The sequence below is a fragment of the Euprymna scolopes genome, chromosome 12, assembly GCF_053919585.1.
Source record: "Euprymna scolopes isolate OS-2025 chromosome 12, ASM5391958v1, whole genome shotgun sequence".
In the NCBI taxonomy this organism is placed as follows: Eukaryota; Metazoa; Mollusca; class Cephalopoda; order Sepiida; family Sepiolidae; genus Euprymna; species Euprymna scolopes.
In genome coordinates, this window is record NC_136493.1 from 65,200,597 (window position 1) to 65,216,051 (window position 15,455).

The following is a 15,455-nucleotide window of genomic DNA, read 5'->3' on the forward strand; positions in this document are numbered from 1 at the left end:
GACGCAGTCAGAAGAGCCACCAGTTCCTACGTTGATGATATTTTGGTGGATGAGACGGTAACAACTGCGGAGGACGTAGTAAAACACCTCAACAGCTTTGGGCTAATTGCACAACGCCTGAAATCGTTGGAGGGAGGAGCTGTGTTAGGGCTCCAACTAAGAAAGGACCAGATAGGACGGTTAGTGTTCCGGAGGGGAAATGAGATCCCGGAGGTGTCGGAAAAATTGAGCAGGCGAGAACTCTTCTCAATATGCGGAAGACTGGTGGGCCATTACCCTATTGCAGGATGGCTACGGACTGCATGTAGTTATATCGAAAGGCGCTGCCGAGATGCTAGTAAAGCGTCGATTGATGATGTTAAGGGAGCTGATTAGGGAATTTGATCTTCAACTTAGGGTCACTATCGTTCCTTCAGCGAAGAACAGAGCAGATGTGATGACGAGGGTGCGGAAGCCCTGGCTAAAAGCGCCGAATGAGGCGGCTGTTGCAATATGTTGTTTGTATGAAGATACTCTGAAGGATTTGCATGACATGCATCATTTTGAAATGGATAGAACCTTGTTCTTGGCCAGGAAGGTGGACCCCAGAATCACAAAGGAGGCCGTTAGGACAGTGGTTGAGAGATGCAGCCGGTGTCAATCAATCGACCCTGCGCCGAGTAGACACGAAGCTGGTGAGGTTCAGGTGGCAGAGAACTGGAGCAGGTTGGCGATAGACGTAACGCACTATCGACAGAAGCCGTATCTGTCAATGGTCGACTGTGGACCAGGAAGAGTAGCCATTTGGAGGGAAATCAAGGCGAAAAATGCAAGTGAAATTGCAAAGGTTTTGGAAGAGGTGTTTTTGGAGAGGGGTCCAGTGACGGAAGCGCTAATGGACAATGGAACTGCCTTTCGCTCAGCTGCCATGGAGAATGTGTTGGATAAGTGGGGAGTGCGGTGCTATTTCAGGGCTGCATATAGACCAGGCGGAAACGGAATTGTGGAGCGGCATCACAGGACCATTAAGGCTATAGCTGAAAGGGGCCAGATTTCGCCACCAGAAGCTGTCTTCTGGTATAATATGGCTCCAAAGTCAGGGCAAAAAGTAGAGTCAGTGCTGCGAAGGACAGTCTTCAAGTACGAGTGGCGGCATCCCCGAACTGCACAGGTACCCGCGGAGGAAGGCGAGAAGCGAGCGACTGTGCGAGTGGAAGAGGAAGTGTGGATCAAACCGCCTGATGCTTGCTGTACCACACGCTGGGGGAGGGGCATTGTGACAAGTGTCCAGTCCCCAAACAATGTATCTATTGACGACATCCCTCGACACATCCTTGATGTGTGGCCGGTAGTGGTGTCATCAGAGGAAGGCAGCGACGTCAAGCCAAGTAGCGACGTTCACGAAGAGGCTCCGTGAAGATCGCAGCGAGAGAGACACCTGCCATGTTGGTCGAGCGACTACGTGATGGGTTGACATGTGATGATCGTGTAGATCAAGGGGGCGTGTGGTTTGAGTTGTCCCCCTTTGCAAATTGGCTGTTTGGAGAAATGGAAAACTAGATGGCTCTGTGTGGTTTGAGTTGTCCCCCTTTGCAAATTGGCTGTTTGGAGAAATGGAAAACTAGATGGCTCTGGTTGATAGTCAATTTGCATAAGCGGAGAAATGGGCAGCATATAAACGGTACTTTTTTTAAGTAGTGTGAAGAGTGCAGAGAGTGAAACGACGGTTGGAAGAAGTGACGGCGAATTATTTTTGGATGTTGAAGAGCTTTTGGAAGGAACAGCTGTGTCTTATATTTTTTTAATTTCTTTTTTTTTTTTCTACTTCACTACACTATGCCAACAGTTCACTAATCTGTTAAGTTTTCAAACATAGAGCATCCTTTTCAAGCATGGAGTGTAAAGATATTTCAGATATAAATGTTTGGAAGCTGTCCCAGCCGCCATCGAGTAGCGATACCATGTGCGATGGAGAAGAACATCAGAGATCTTTTGTTTTAATGTTAATTGAGACAACTAAGTGATCAGAAGATCTCAGTGGAGACAGAACGGAGGATGAACATGGTTCAGTGCAGGTTGTCAGAAAAACATCTAGAAGACTTGCAAATTGTTCATCAGCATCAGGAACGCGAGTGTATTTGATCATAAGCTAAGGAGAAATCATGACAAAACCTCCCTTCATCGTTGGTCTTGTTTGTGTGGACTAGCCACTCAATATTGTGCATATTGAAATCTCCACAGACGTGAATATTGGCAGAAGGATGAGCAAATAGGATATGATCAATTTTTTCAGCAATCCTCTCGAAGATAATGACTCCATCGTTGTGAGGACCTTATATATATATATATATATATATATATATATATATATATATATAGGATGAATATGAAAGTGCGACCTAGAAGCATATGTAGGGTAATTTTAGGATTTTCTTTGGAGATGTCCCTGCCATAAGGGAAACCATCCCTAATGTAGTACATATTCCATGGTGATCTTGTGGGTCAAGTTAATTTAATCTTTACTTTAATCGAGAAATCGTTCAGCTTATTTCAGCTTTTGCCTCTAATATTTTTCATAAAAACTTATTAAATTGCAATTTCCGTTCTGGCAATTCACTCTTTCATCTCATTGTTCCCTTAGAGAGAAATCTTTCTTTTTATTTTAAAATCCTATAAAACACCATCAACAAGTTGTAAAATGCAAAATTAAGATACAATTAAAAAATACAAACGTCCTTTTCTTTTTACTGAAACTACACAACACTTTTGGTAAGCTTCATGAACTTGATAGATTCAACATGCAATAATACGAAGTAAATATAAAGAATAAGTGCCTCTATATTTCTTGAACCGAAATATTTTTATTGCTTTTCAATTACATATGATTTCAGAAAACTATAATCCTTTATTTTTCTTGATTAAATTCACATACTAACTTTCGTACAAAAATTTGCAAACAAATGGTTTCATTTAAAATACTTTTAAAAAATTTTACCATAAAAACCTTTACTATTGTAAACAAACAACAACAGAAAAATGCAGAATCTAGAGTAAAGCTAAAATCAATGTATTCCTTTAGTTTATGGAATGTGCAGATTTAGAAAAAACATTATTATCATTAACTTTTTGTAGAATTGAATGTAATAATCAAAGAGGAAAGCATCCCCATGTGTGTGTCGTGCGGTCATACAACTTACCTTCGGATGGGATCTGAGAGAAAGAGAAATTAAAGATGGCAGCCATGGATTTATAAGGTGTAGTCTCGTGGAATCTCACGAGATCTCATCTTCCACTGCACATATATGCAAATGGAATGGGGTCAGTTTACTGATAAAATGTCTGTTGGCAGAGGCAGTGGTGAGAGACGTGCTGGAAGTTGAGAGAGAAAGTTGTCAGTGACTAATTCTTGCTGGACTTTTGCGCATTGTATTTGGTTTATTCTGTTTTGCTGTTTACCAGCCCATTTAATGTTAAGCTATTTCGGCATAATGGGGGACAAATTTTACCTTAAATTAATACCGGAATTCGACGGCTTCACTGCGGTACTTGACTGGGTGGAGAAGATGGAACTACATTGCCTGTTGTCTAGTGTGAAGAACATTGAACATGTAGTTCCTCTACGTCTGTCCGTCGGGGCTTTTGCAGTACATCAACAGCTTAGTCCTGAGGAAAAACAGGATTATGAAAGGATCAAGGCGGCATTATACAAGGCATTCGTTATCGACCCCACCACTGCTTGGGAGCAATTTGAGGCAAGAACCTTGCATCCTAGTGAAACTGTTGACGTTTATTTGGCCGAGCTGACGAAATTAACAGTGTTGTTTGTTGGGCTGCATGAGCGGGCCTTGGCATGCAAATTTTTGGCAGGGCTCCCAACTGGAGCAAATCAACTCCTGCGGGTTAGCTCAAGCATAGCTTCATTGTCCCTTAATGACCTGGTAGACCGGGCCAGGACCGTGATGAAGAATACTTATGAGATGGGAGAACCAGTAGTTGCTGCTGCACAACGCGCATTAAATGAGGATAGACCGTCCCAGGGGCCCTTCCTGCACGGTGAAGTCATATGTTATAGGTGCAATGACCAGGACCACATTGCAAGGAATGGCCGGCGGTGACTGACAGCTATTTACTGCTACCAATGTAATAAGATTGGTCATATGGCTGTGATTGTTCGGGAAACACGGTCGGGGACAAGGTGCCAGCATCGACCTCTTCCCCAATACAAAAATTAGACGAGGCACTTCCAACCATTCAGGTCTATGTCAATGAGACATTGTTCTCAGCACTCTTTGACTCTGGGTGCTGTCACACCATAGTGAGTGCAGGCCTCTGCCACACTTGGAAGAAGAAGACTACTAGATTAACCACCCTCAGTGGAGCGACACGGAAATGTTATTTTGTTCAGTTGTCCAAACTGTTACTGTCCAAAAGTGCAGTGAAAGCGATAGTCAGGGAATGCCAAACATGCCAGTCAATCGACCCCGCCCGAGCAAGATGGCGAAAAAGTCAGCTGGGAGTAAGCACGACTTGGAGCCGACTGGGTATGGACATAATCCACTACGGCAGCCAGCACTTCCCCACCCTGATCGATTGTGGACCAACAAGGTTTGCAATCTGGCGCCCGATAATAAGACAGGATTCCTCCAGTGTAATCCATGAATTGGAGTCCATATTTTATGAAAGGGAGCTGCCTGAAAGAGATCCTCACAGACATTGACACGGCTTTCTGCAGTGAGGAGTTCAGACATTTTGTAGATGAGTGGGGGGTCCAGCTCAGACACAGATGTGCATATGTACCAAGTGGCAACAGCATAGCAGAGCAGTGCCATCAAAGTGTGAAGAGGATCGCAGCAAGAAAACAATGCACGATCGCAGAGGCGGTCTATAGATATAATGCAACTCCAAAGGATGGCATGACTGCTGCAAGCGCACCCACCAATGTGATCCATTGCTATCAAGTTCACATCAAGGACATTTACGCTCGTCTGCCTATCGGCAGAAAACCCGAGGGCTGTATGAGTTAGGGGACACTGTTTGGGTGAAGCCTCCCAATAATCGATGCACCAGCAGCTTTCAAAGGGAGCGAATCACTGGCATCATCAGTGAGCAAGCCGTGCTAATCAATGGTACTCCACGCCATGTGAAGGATATCCGGCCTGCCCTGAATACGAACCAGTTGGCGAGTAGCAGTGATGGTGAATCATCTAACAATGACCTGTGGATCCGTCCTATTCCCTGCGATGGTACAACTGTGAACCCCAACACTGATGGTGATAGTTCCAGCACCCCTTCTGAGAGCTCCGACGAAGATGAAGAAGTCCAGCCTGATGGTATGACTGTACGCCCTAACGCTGATGCTAATGGTTCCGACACGTCTTCTGAGAGCTCCAACGAAGATGAAGTAGCTGAGCCAATCTCCCTTCATAGGAGTGCCCGCAACAAACGACCGCGTCCACCATGCCAAATGTGTGATCTGGAGACCAGGGGGGGGGGAGTGTAGAGTTGAATGCAATAATCAAAGAGGAAAGCACCCCCGTGTGTGTGTGTCGTGCGGTCATACAACTTACCTTCGGATGGGATCTGAGAGAAAGAGAAATTAAAGATGGCAGCCATGGATTTATAAGGTGTAGTCTCATGGAATCTCACGAGATCTCATCTTCCACTGCACATATATGCAAATGGAATGGCGTCAGTTTACTGATAAAATGTCTTGGCAGAGGCAGTGGGGAGAGATGTGCTGGAAGTTGAGAGAGAAAGTTGTCAGTGACGAATTCTAGCTGGGCTTTTGCGTATTGTATTTGGTTTATTTTGTTTTGCTGTTTACCAGCATATTTAACATCACTTCTTTCTTGGGTAAACGCCAAGACACAGGCTAGTTTATTATATCGTAGGACTTGATGAATGCTCTTGACTGTGAATAATTTACCTGAATATCCATCGTTATTGAAGTCTCCGGTTGCAATTGCTTTTCCAAACTGGCCACGATAATTTGGTACAGACAGAATCAAGTTTGGCACGTCTTTTAGTTTCTGAAGTAAAAAAAAAATCTTGCTGACAAACAAGGATAAATTTCCAAAGTGAAAAACGATCTAGTTTGTGAGATGCATCCATTCAATCTGCTGGTATAGTGAATAAAATGATTTTTCAAAATGAAGCCTTGGATCTTGTCTTTATATATTTTCTTTTTCAAACAGTATAAAATTTGCGAGGGAAAAACACCATTATTGCCATAAAGAGTTGATACAAAATGTGGAAAATCTAATTTCTAAAAACGAAAAATCTGTACAATATCTGTTCTTGCTCTCCAGAGATATAATTGAAAATAAAACGAATGCCAAAACGAAACGCAACTTTTCTCTCATATTAGATTGTGTCTCAGTGATATAAGCATTGTTGAAAATTTTAATTGAAATATGTTTATAAGCTAATACATTGCGGAGTTTTTTGTTTTTTTATGAAATAAAAATAATATTTATTTCTTTAAAATCAAAATTTTCCGACGTCAGACGTCGTCTTCAGGATATTTTGTCTATTCTTCGTCGCATGATGTTAAAACGAAGGGAAAAAATAGTAAAAATAGAGTTCGTATGTTTTCTTCAACGGTGATGTCTTTGAATGTTCAGCTGATACGCATTTTTGAATTTTTATTTGTTTTCTAATATTGCCTTTCCCTCTTCAAACACTGCAACTCTTAATTTTCGACAAGTCTTTAGAGTTATTTCCTTTTAAAGCTTTTTATGTATTTTATATTTTATATATTTTATATTTTATATATTTTATATATTCAATTGATTATGAGTCACAGAAATTAGTTGAATGGGTACCTGCTGTAATCATTCACTCTTTCCAAACATCCACCACGAAAATAGGAATATCTCTCATCAGCTAATTTTAGAGTATAAATTACACGATACTTACAGAATAGGAAAAGAAGAAAATATACACACGGCCTTCTTCTAAAATATGTTCTGAATAGTAAGGGGCACCTACAAGCAGATCTTCTTTGCCATCAGAATTCAAATCAACGGCTGCCAGGGCTGATCCAAAATAACTCCCATAAGAATATTTAGACTAAAAAGATAAAGAAACAAAAATGAATTATCATAAATTCACATAACGAAATGAAACTTGTAATTCGTAAAAATTTAATCATGGAAATTAAATTTCAAACTTTATTGTTGATAATCCGTAAATTACTGTTTTAAAGTCTAAATGATATCATAAGAGATTCCAAAATAATTGCTACGTAAGTTGTTAAAAAACTTTTAAAAACTAGTGTAACAAAAATGAATAGATCTGCAAATTAATTCGTTATGCAACTGAAAAAACAACTTTTGATTGGCAAATAAGCCACTTAACAAATCACCCGACTGTCATGGTTACATGGAATCACCTTTTGCCCTCTTAAAACTGAATCATTTCAATTTATGCACTTGTACGTGTGAGTTAATTTGAACATTTTTAGAAAACCAAACAAGGCTATAAAATATGTTATTACATGATTAAAATAATTTTTTTCCTGAAATTTTCGGTGCAAGACACATTTTTCATTTTTTTTGTTGTTTTTTTTTAGCTGGTAGTAGGATACGTTCGGCTTTATTGTCTGAAACCGATGTGTGTGTATGCGTGGCTGGCGTAAACTTCAAACAGTAGGGGAAGTCGGGGTAAGTTGAGCCAATTTTCCATTTTGGCTCTTCAGAACCCAAACGACTAATTATTTTGCAAAGATGAGTGTATTATTATAAAATTCTTTTATTTGGGAACATTTTGAAACAAGTTGCAGTTTTCTGCTAGTACACCTAAACCGACCATGTGCTTTACAAAAATGCATATCAAATGGCTCAACTTGCCCCGACCATGGGGCAAGTTGATCCAACCTCTGGGGTAAGTTGTGCCACACAGGGGTAAGTTGTGCCACGCAAAAATGTGTTGCAAATACAGAAAGAACAAGGCCAAAATTGTTGCTGTGGTTATAAAACAAATTATAATAATGAAGTAGAAATGTTAATTACAGCGAATGAACCAGCACAAAATTTGAAACATATATCTGAAAGTAAGTTAATGAAGTTGCCACTGTGACAAGTCACAGCTGAAAACGAGCTGGCTAGAACAACGGACAGAACTGCCAACCCTATTTGGCTGTGGCAGCTTGTAAACAACATCTTCTGCATTGAAACCCGCTGCGTCCTTTGAGTTTGGAACAAACACAGGCTTGTCCGTTCCTACCTTCCCAGCAACTTTTTGGCATAAGTCTGGAACATTGAACAATGAATGCAATAAGAGCTGGCATTTGTAGAGAGGCACTTGCCTCTCCTGGCACGTTTAGCCAATCAGGCGCCTCCAAATGGAATAACCCACCATGCCTGACTAATTGTAGGCTAGTCCATAATGGTGGAGAGGGGAGGTAATGCATTCTTGATTCTACAATGATAATAATAATAATAATGTTAAAAATAATAATGATAATAGTAATAATAAAAATAATTATTATTATTAGAATAACCCAGCCAGCCTGAATGATCGGCCCATCATCGGCCCATTACATAACCGACGATCAGCCGACAAACACTGTAATGGGCCGATGATGGGCCGATCATTCAGGCTGGCTGGGAACAAAGCGCCTGTACAGCATGCAAATTCCTATTCAAGCACGGCTTACACATCTTAAACATTTACCAGGTAAGCCATAGATCTAATTCTTATACAAGTAGAGCATGAAACTTATACAACATGCATTTTGAATTCACTCTATAACAGGCCTACTGATGTGGTTGCACATTCATCTGTTTTTTGAAAACGTGTAAAAAGACATATGGGGCAAGTTGGGCCAGTGGCACAACTTACCCCATTAGCATTGGCTCAACTTACCCCAGTCTGACCTCATTGAATTGTCTGTTCAAATGCATGCATCTGATGTGTGGTGAATGTAAAAACCTTTTACAGGTATGAAGGCAAGTAATTGAACAAACAACTACCACATATTATATCTAATCAAACTATTACTACACACAAGAAACATGCACTCACCTCTGTAACGCTTTTTTTTACTTTTTTGGCACGAAATCTGATTTGCTTTTACTGCATCAACCTCCGATATTGGTTCAGCAAAACAAAATGGTGGAGGTTAAAGTCACGTGATCAGTCGTTTATAGATTGCATACAAACTTGGATTGGCTTAGTCAATTGTGGTTAAAAGGGGGTGGCTCAACTTACCCCTATGCTCAACTTACCCCGACTTCCCCTATTTTATAACATTACTAGCATGGGTACCCCGCGCTGTCTGGGTTGACATGAAGTTCCGTTTGAAGCACACCTGTATACTAATCATTTTCATCATGGGCATCGTGGATACTCCACAACAAAAATAAAAGAACGGGTGAAAACATGCAAATGTAATCGGCCAAAAAAAGAAGTATGTGATACCCTCTACACCAGATATTTCGGCAGAAGGGATACAAAGAGAAGAAACTATTCTCCGGATATTGACCACTGGAAAGAACCCCCCCCAACAAAAAATTATTAAAAATAAATCATTACAACTTTTGTTTCAAAATAGCTGCGAATGCCCGTGCGATCGAAAAAAAAATGTACCAAAAATTAAATCGAAAGAAAATTAAATGGAATATTTTATTATTTTATATTTCTAATGTAACCCCCCCTCCACCACCAAAAACAAATTGAATTTGTCATATTTTGAGGTTCGTTTTGTTTCTTAGGTGAAAATCTCATATAAAATAATTAAATTTATGGTTATTTTATGTTTCAAATGTAATTCTCGCCCCAACCATAAAAATAAAAAAAAATTGTATTTGTCATGTTTTGCCCCTCCCTCGATTGCTAAGCTTGAAAAAATGCTAGAGATGACATGTCTCGTTGAACGCTTTGTGGCCAAAAAGTTGGTGCTCATTTTACATTATCCCCCACGCTAAAATGTTGATTTTCTTTTTTTTTTCAAACTTTCTTTTTTCATAAAAACTGTTTAAATGTATTAGACCCCCAAAAAGTAGGTCTTAATTTTTTTTTTGGTGGGGGATTACGACGCCGTAAAAAGTGATCATTTTTAATTTAAGATATTAAATAAATTATCAAGAAAATCTGTTTCGCAGGCAATTAAACACACTTGCTATGGTATAATTATTATAATAAATCCTGGGCAACACCGATTAAATTTTTATAAACAAACAAAAAGTAGCAGATAATGTATAGGATGATGAATTTTGTTCACATGAAAAATTGTCCCTGTGTCTGACTAACTCTGCCCTCGTGGGGATGCAAGTAAATGAGAATATTAGTTTTAATTATTTTTCTCTAACCCCATACCCCCTTCCCCCGGACATCGGCGTTGAAAACAGTGCCTAGAGCTGTGGAACTGCAGCATCCCCAAGTCAATATTATCGATACACGTTAAAAAAATATACGTGTGTGTGTGTGTGTGTGTGTGTGTGTGTGTGTGTGTGTGTGTGTGTGTGTGTAATCCTGAAACTTAATGTCGATAACTGTCCCCATGCGCATAAACAAATAAACACAAATCGCTGGACCAGTTTCGTTCGGATAATCGGACGTCCTCAGAAAAGCGAATATCTTAAATTTATTGTATAAAAAACTTCAAGATATGGGAAGCAAACGCAAAACGTGATTACAAATAATATGTATAATCATCGACCTGTTTCATATATACGATATATAGTATACTAAATAATTAACGCGACAATAAAACATACTGTTTTACTGAGTACATTTTCAGTGTTGCAATTTTTTTTCGCGTTTAAATTATCCAAATAAGCAATTGTTATACTTTCTGCTTTTTTTTTACATTGTTCATTTCCGTATTACATTTAAGTTATTATAACGCAATTTTCTTACAAATAAATCTACTTTAACCCGTTGACAACCATAAGAGTACGCAACAATAAAATGTATTGTTTTACTGTGTACGTTTTCAGCGTCCCAATTGAATTTTTTTCGCGTTTAAATTAAAAGATATATCAAAATTGGAATTTAACTTAAAGTATTAATGGTATCTGTTCAGTGCACATTTACCTATAAGTATGGCAAACCACTTATAATTCAATGGCTGTGAGGTTTTTTTTTTGTTTTCAAAAATAAACAATTATAAACATAACGACTCATAGAAATCTATTTATATTCTTTTTTCATTTCAATATACTTTCATAGAAATGTTTCTATTATGTCACAAAAACTATTTTCTTTCCGTCACAATGTCACATTCATACATTAATTCCATAGTTAATATAACATACTGACCCAACGGGTAGTCTAGTAGCAAATAAAAAAGGTTGCTTAAAAATTAAGAATAAGCGAAAAAATTTCCTCCGAATCTATCTATATTCCTATAAATTTGTTTTTCTTTTGTGTGTATTGATATTCATATTAAACACCTTCTTTTCTACTTATTTAAAAAGAAAATACAATTTTTTTATATATGGGTTGTAGAATTGCATTCACTAGCAAAACATCTAGCTAACTTGCATATTAATTAAACATTCATTTTAATTAAGTCCCTATTACTTGCTTCGGTTTTCTCATAGGATGATCATCTTTAGTTAACTATTACGTACAATTATATTAATGCAGATATTCTACATGATTTATATTTACATAATATTTGCGAAAAAGTTTATAGTAAACACAAAATTGTTTCCATATATATTTATGTAGACGTATATATTTTTGTATAACAAATTTTGCCAACCAAACACCTCCTAGGTATACAGACAGACTTCGTATATAAGGTATTTGAATCCATGCAAAACTTTATATTGGGGTTTTAGCCCGGAAAAATCGGTGCAAAAGTGTGAAAAATAAAAAAAAAATGAAATTTGCCAGGTGAAGGTTGAACGCCGGCATTACGAATGCATAACGTAGTAACTATTGGTTCATGTTTTAATTTTTAGCCTTGCAGTAAACATGTTTTCATAGTCCAGTCATTGATGGTAGAGGCAAAATAAATCATGAGCTGAAAGTTTATGTTTCGATTCTCGGTGGTGGCGTATGAGTCTTTTTTTTTATATATTTTTTTAAATCTGTAGTAGACAGGCGTGGAGTTCACTGCTCGATCTTGTGCAGTTGGCGCGATTAGCTCATGCCAAATACAAAGAATTCATGTGCAGAGTGGACATCCAGGTATCAAAAGAACTTTGTATTTTGCGAGGCGTGTGGACCCGGCAGTGACAAGGGCGGATGTCAGGCAGATCATCAAGCACTGTGAGGCATGCCAGTCTATCGATCCTGCACCTGAGCAATGGCAGAAGGGGCGATTGGAAGTTGAGCATGTGTGGCAACGATTAGCGATGGATATTACCCATTACAGTGGTAAGCCCTTTCTAACCCTTATCGACTGTGGACCCACTCGTTTTGCGGTGTGGCGGCAAATGACCAGGCAGGACTCAGCGAATGTTGTCCGCCAACTGTCATCTATCTTTTCTGAGCGAGGTGCGCCGGAAGAGATATTAACGGACAACAATGCTGCTTTTTGTAGCCACCAAGTTCGGCAGTTGTTGAATGAGTGGGGTGTTCGACTACGACTGCGATGTGCTCATGTGCTGTCAGGGAATGGCATTGCTGAGAGGAGCCATCGCAGTATCAAGAGAATTGCTGCCAGAAAGCAATGCACCATTACGGAGACCACGTATTGGTATAACATCACACCAAAGGATGGGAAGACACTAACAACAGCACCGGCCAATGCCATACACAAATACCGTGTTAGGATAAAGGGCATTGACACTGTCCAACCAATCGACGAGGAGAGTCATAACAAATACAAGGTAGGGGATCCAGTTTGGGTTAGACCCCCTGGAAACCGGTGCACCACCAAGTTCAAGCAAGGACGAATATCTGGAGTGGTTAGCCAGCAGTCGGTCCTTGTTGATGGAACCCCATGCCATGTGCACGATCTTCGCCCGGCTAGTGAAGTACATCCCACAACTACAGAGAGCGATGAATCATCAGATGATGAGCTGCTAATGAGTGAGGTCACCGAGCAAGAGAGTGGTAGTTGTAGTTCGTCTGATCAGGCAGGATCAGAACCAGAACCAGAACCACACCCAGAACCAGAACCAGAACCAGAACCTGAATCCGAGAGTGTAAATACCACCCTTCGCAGAAGCCAACGAACTAAGAGGCCACCCCTGGAGTGCACTCAGATCAGGGGGGAGTGTAGTACTTACCAACACAACAAACGCCCTCGTGTTTGTGCCTAGTATAGGCATGCGCGACAACAAAACTTGGGTTTTTATAAGCGGAAGTCTCGAGGTTGTCAGGAATCTACAGGCGCATGCGCAAGAGAAGGAATTGAGATAGTGGTATAAAGGGAGGTCGAGTGAGAAGGTTGTTGTTGTTGTTGTTGTTGTTATCATTGGACGTTACAGTGACGCATGCGTTAGCAGGTGATTAAGAGGCGGTTTATTTTTGTGTGTCAAGTCGCGCACCTCGGTGAAGGTCATATAAATCGTTCACCTCGGTGAAGGTGAAGGTCATAAGCTATTTCGGCCATTTCATTTTGTCTCTTTTCCTGGACAACTATGGCAGAGGCAAAGTTTGATTTAAAACTGATACCCGAATTCGACGGATCCACTTCTGTTGTCGACTGGGTCGAAAGGGTTGAACTGACCTGCAACCTTTGTGAAGTAAAGGGGGTGCATACCGTGATTCCCCTGAGATTGGCTGGAGGCGCCCTAAGTGTATATCAACAACTGAGTGCTGTGGAGAAGGCTGATATTACCTGTATAAAAAATGCTTTATACAAGGCATTTGCCATGGATCCCTGTATGGCCTACGAAACATTTGCCACTAGGAAGCTCATGCCAGGAGAAACCGTGGACGTCTTCTTCGCGGAGCTGAAAAAACTTGCAGTTCTATTTGGCAATGGAGTGTCAGAGCAAACACTGGCGTATGCGTTTGTGGCCGGCCTTCCCACCCATGTTAAGCAACTGTTGAGGGCTTCCACCAGCGTATCTGTAACGCCCATGGAACATTTGTTAGAACGCGCTCGAGCCATTATCAGAGATGAGGAGGACCTGAGGGAACCGGTTGTAATGATGGTGCAGGCAGCCAAGACTAATGCTGAAAAGAGTCCCAGTTTGAGACCCACGACCAATGGGAGATGTTTCTGCTGTGGCCAGCGAGGGCATATCGCAAGAAATTGTACTAACAAGGCGCGGGGGCGCCCGCGCTGTTTCCAATGTGGTAGCTATGGACATTTATCCCAAAATTGTGCGGGAAATGCATCAGGGGTCAGGACGTCAGCACCGCCCTGTTCCTCGGACAAGATTTAATTGAGGCGCAACCGACAATAAATGTGTACGTGGACCAAGTGCTTTGTTCAGCTCTTCTCGACTCTGGGTGCTCACACACCATCATGAGTGCCAAGTTGTGTCGAAACTGGACAAAGCAGAACATCAAAGTAACCACAATAGGTGGCAATACGCAAGCTTGCTGCGGAACCAAAACTGTCAAAGTCCACACAGACTCTGGTGTGGCCGCAAACATTAATGTGCTGGTGATGCGAGGGGATTTGCTGGGATTCGATGTACTGTTGGGATATGATGCTATTAAGGCACTGGGGGGAGTGGTTATCGGAAGAGATGGGACTGTGCGATTTTTGGAAACCCCAGTGTGTGCTGCAGTTCACATTGATCGGCCTGATTTTAAGGTGGACTACGACCCTCACCAAAAAGCATGGACTGCATCGTGGAAGTGGACAGAAGGAAGGGTGCCAACCGAACTCAAGAATAGCATTGCAGAGTACTCGATACCCGACGAGGCCCGTAATGAATACGAGAAGGAACTTGAGGCATGGATCCAGGATGGATGGCTGATCCCCTACCCCAACAAGCTGGGACCACCCAAGGGTGTGATTCCCTTAATGGCGGTAGTCCAGCATAACAAATCAAAAGTTCGTCCGGTGCTGGACTATCGTGAACTCAATAGATACATTGAGACGTACACTGCTGATGCTGACGTATGCGCCAGCAAGCTGAGAGAATGGCGCCAGAAGGGCTCCAATGTGTCTATAGTAGACTTGCGGAAGGCTTATTTGCAGGTGCGAGTGGATGAGACATTGTGGCCGTTCCAGACAGTGTGATTCCGGGGTCAGAGATACTGCCTTACTCGGCTTGGCTTTGGGCTGAATGTGGCACCGCAAATCATGAAGACCATCGTAAATGCAGTGTTGTCCCAGGAAAAGACCACTGAGGACACAACATCGGCCTATATTGATGATGTGCACGTCAATGAAGACGTACAATCTGCGTCGTCGCACGTCAGAGAAAAGTTAGCTCAATTTGGGTTGGAGTGCAAGGATCCCGAACGTCTGAGGGATGGAGCACGGGTATTAGGATTGGACGTTTGCGGGAAAGACGGTACCTTACGATGGAGGCGTGGCAGTGAGATTCCAACCATCCCTGATGTTATTACATGGCGGACTATTTTTTCCTTGTGTGGGAAACTTATTG

General features: G+C 41.1%; 1 protein-coding gene across 13 annotated transcripts in view; it reads right to left on the minus strand.

Annotated features, from left to right (window-relative positions):
* LOC145291306 (integrin alpha-9-like) overlaps positions 1–15,455 on the minus strand; it is a 971,358-nt gene that overhangs the window by 410,753 nt on the left and 545,150 nt on the right. For all 13 annotated transcript variants that reach the window (XM_080137012.1, XM_080137009.1, XM_080137006.1 and 10 more), the window contains 2 exons: positions 6,898–7,050; positions 5,906–6,008 (listed from right to left, as the gene is read on the minus strand). In XM_080137012.1, the coding sequence (XP_079993138.1) occupies positions 5,906–6,008; positions 6,898–7,050 (256 nt within the window). The remainder of the gene's footprint in view (positions 1–5,905; positions 6,009–6,897; positions 7,051–15,455) is intronic.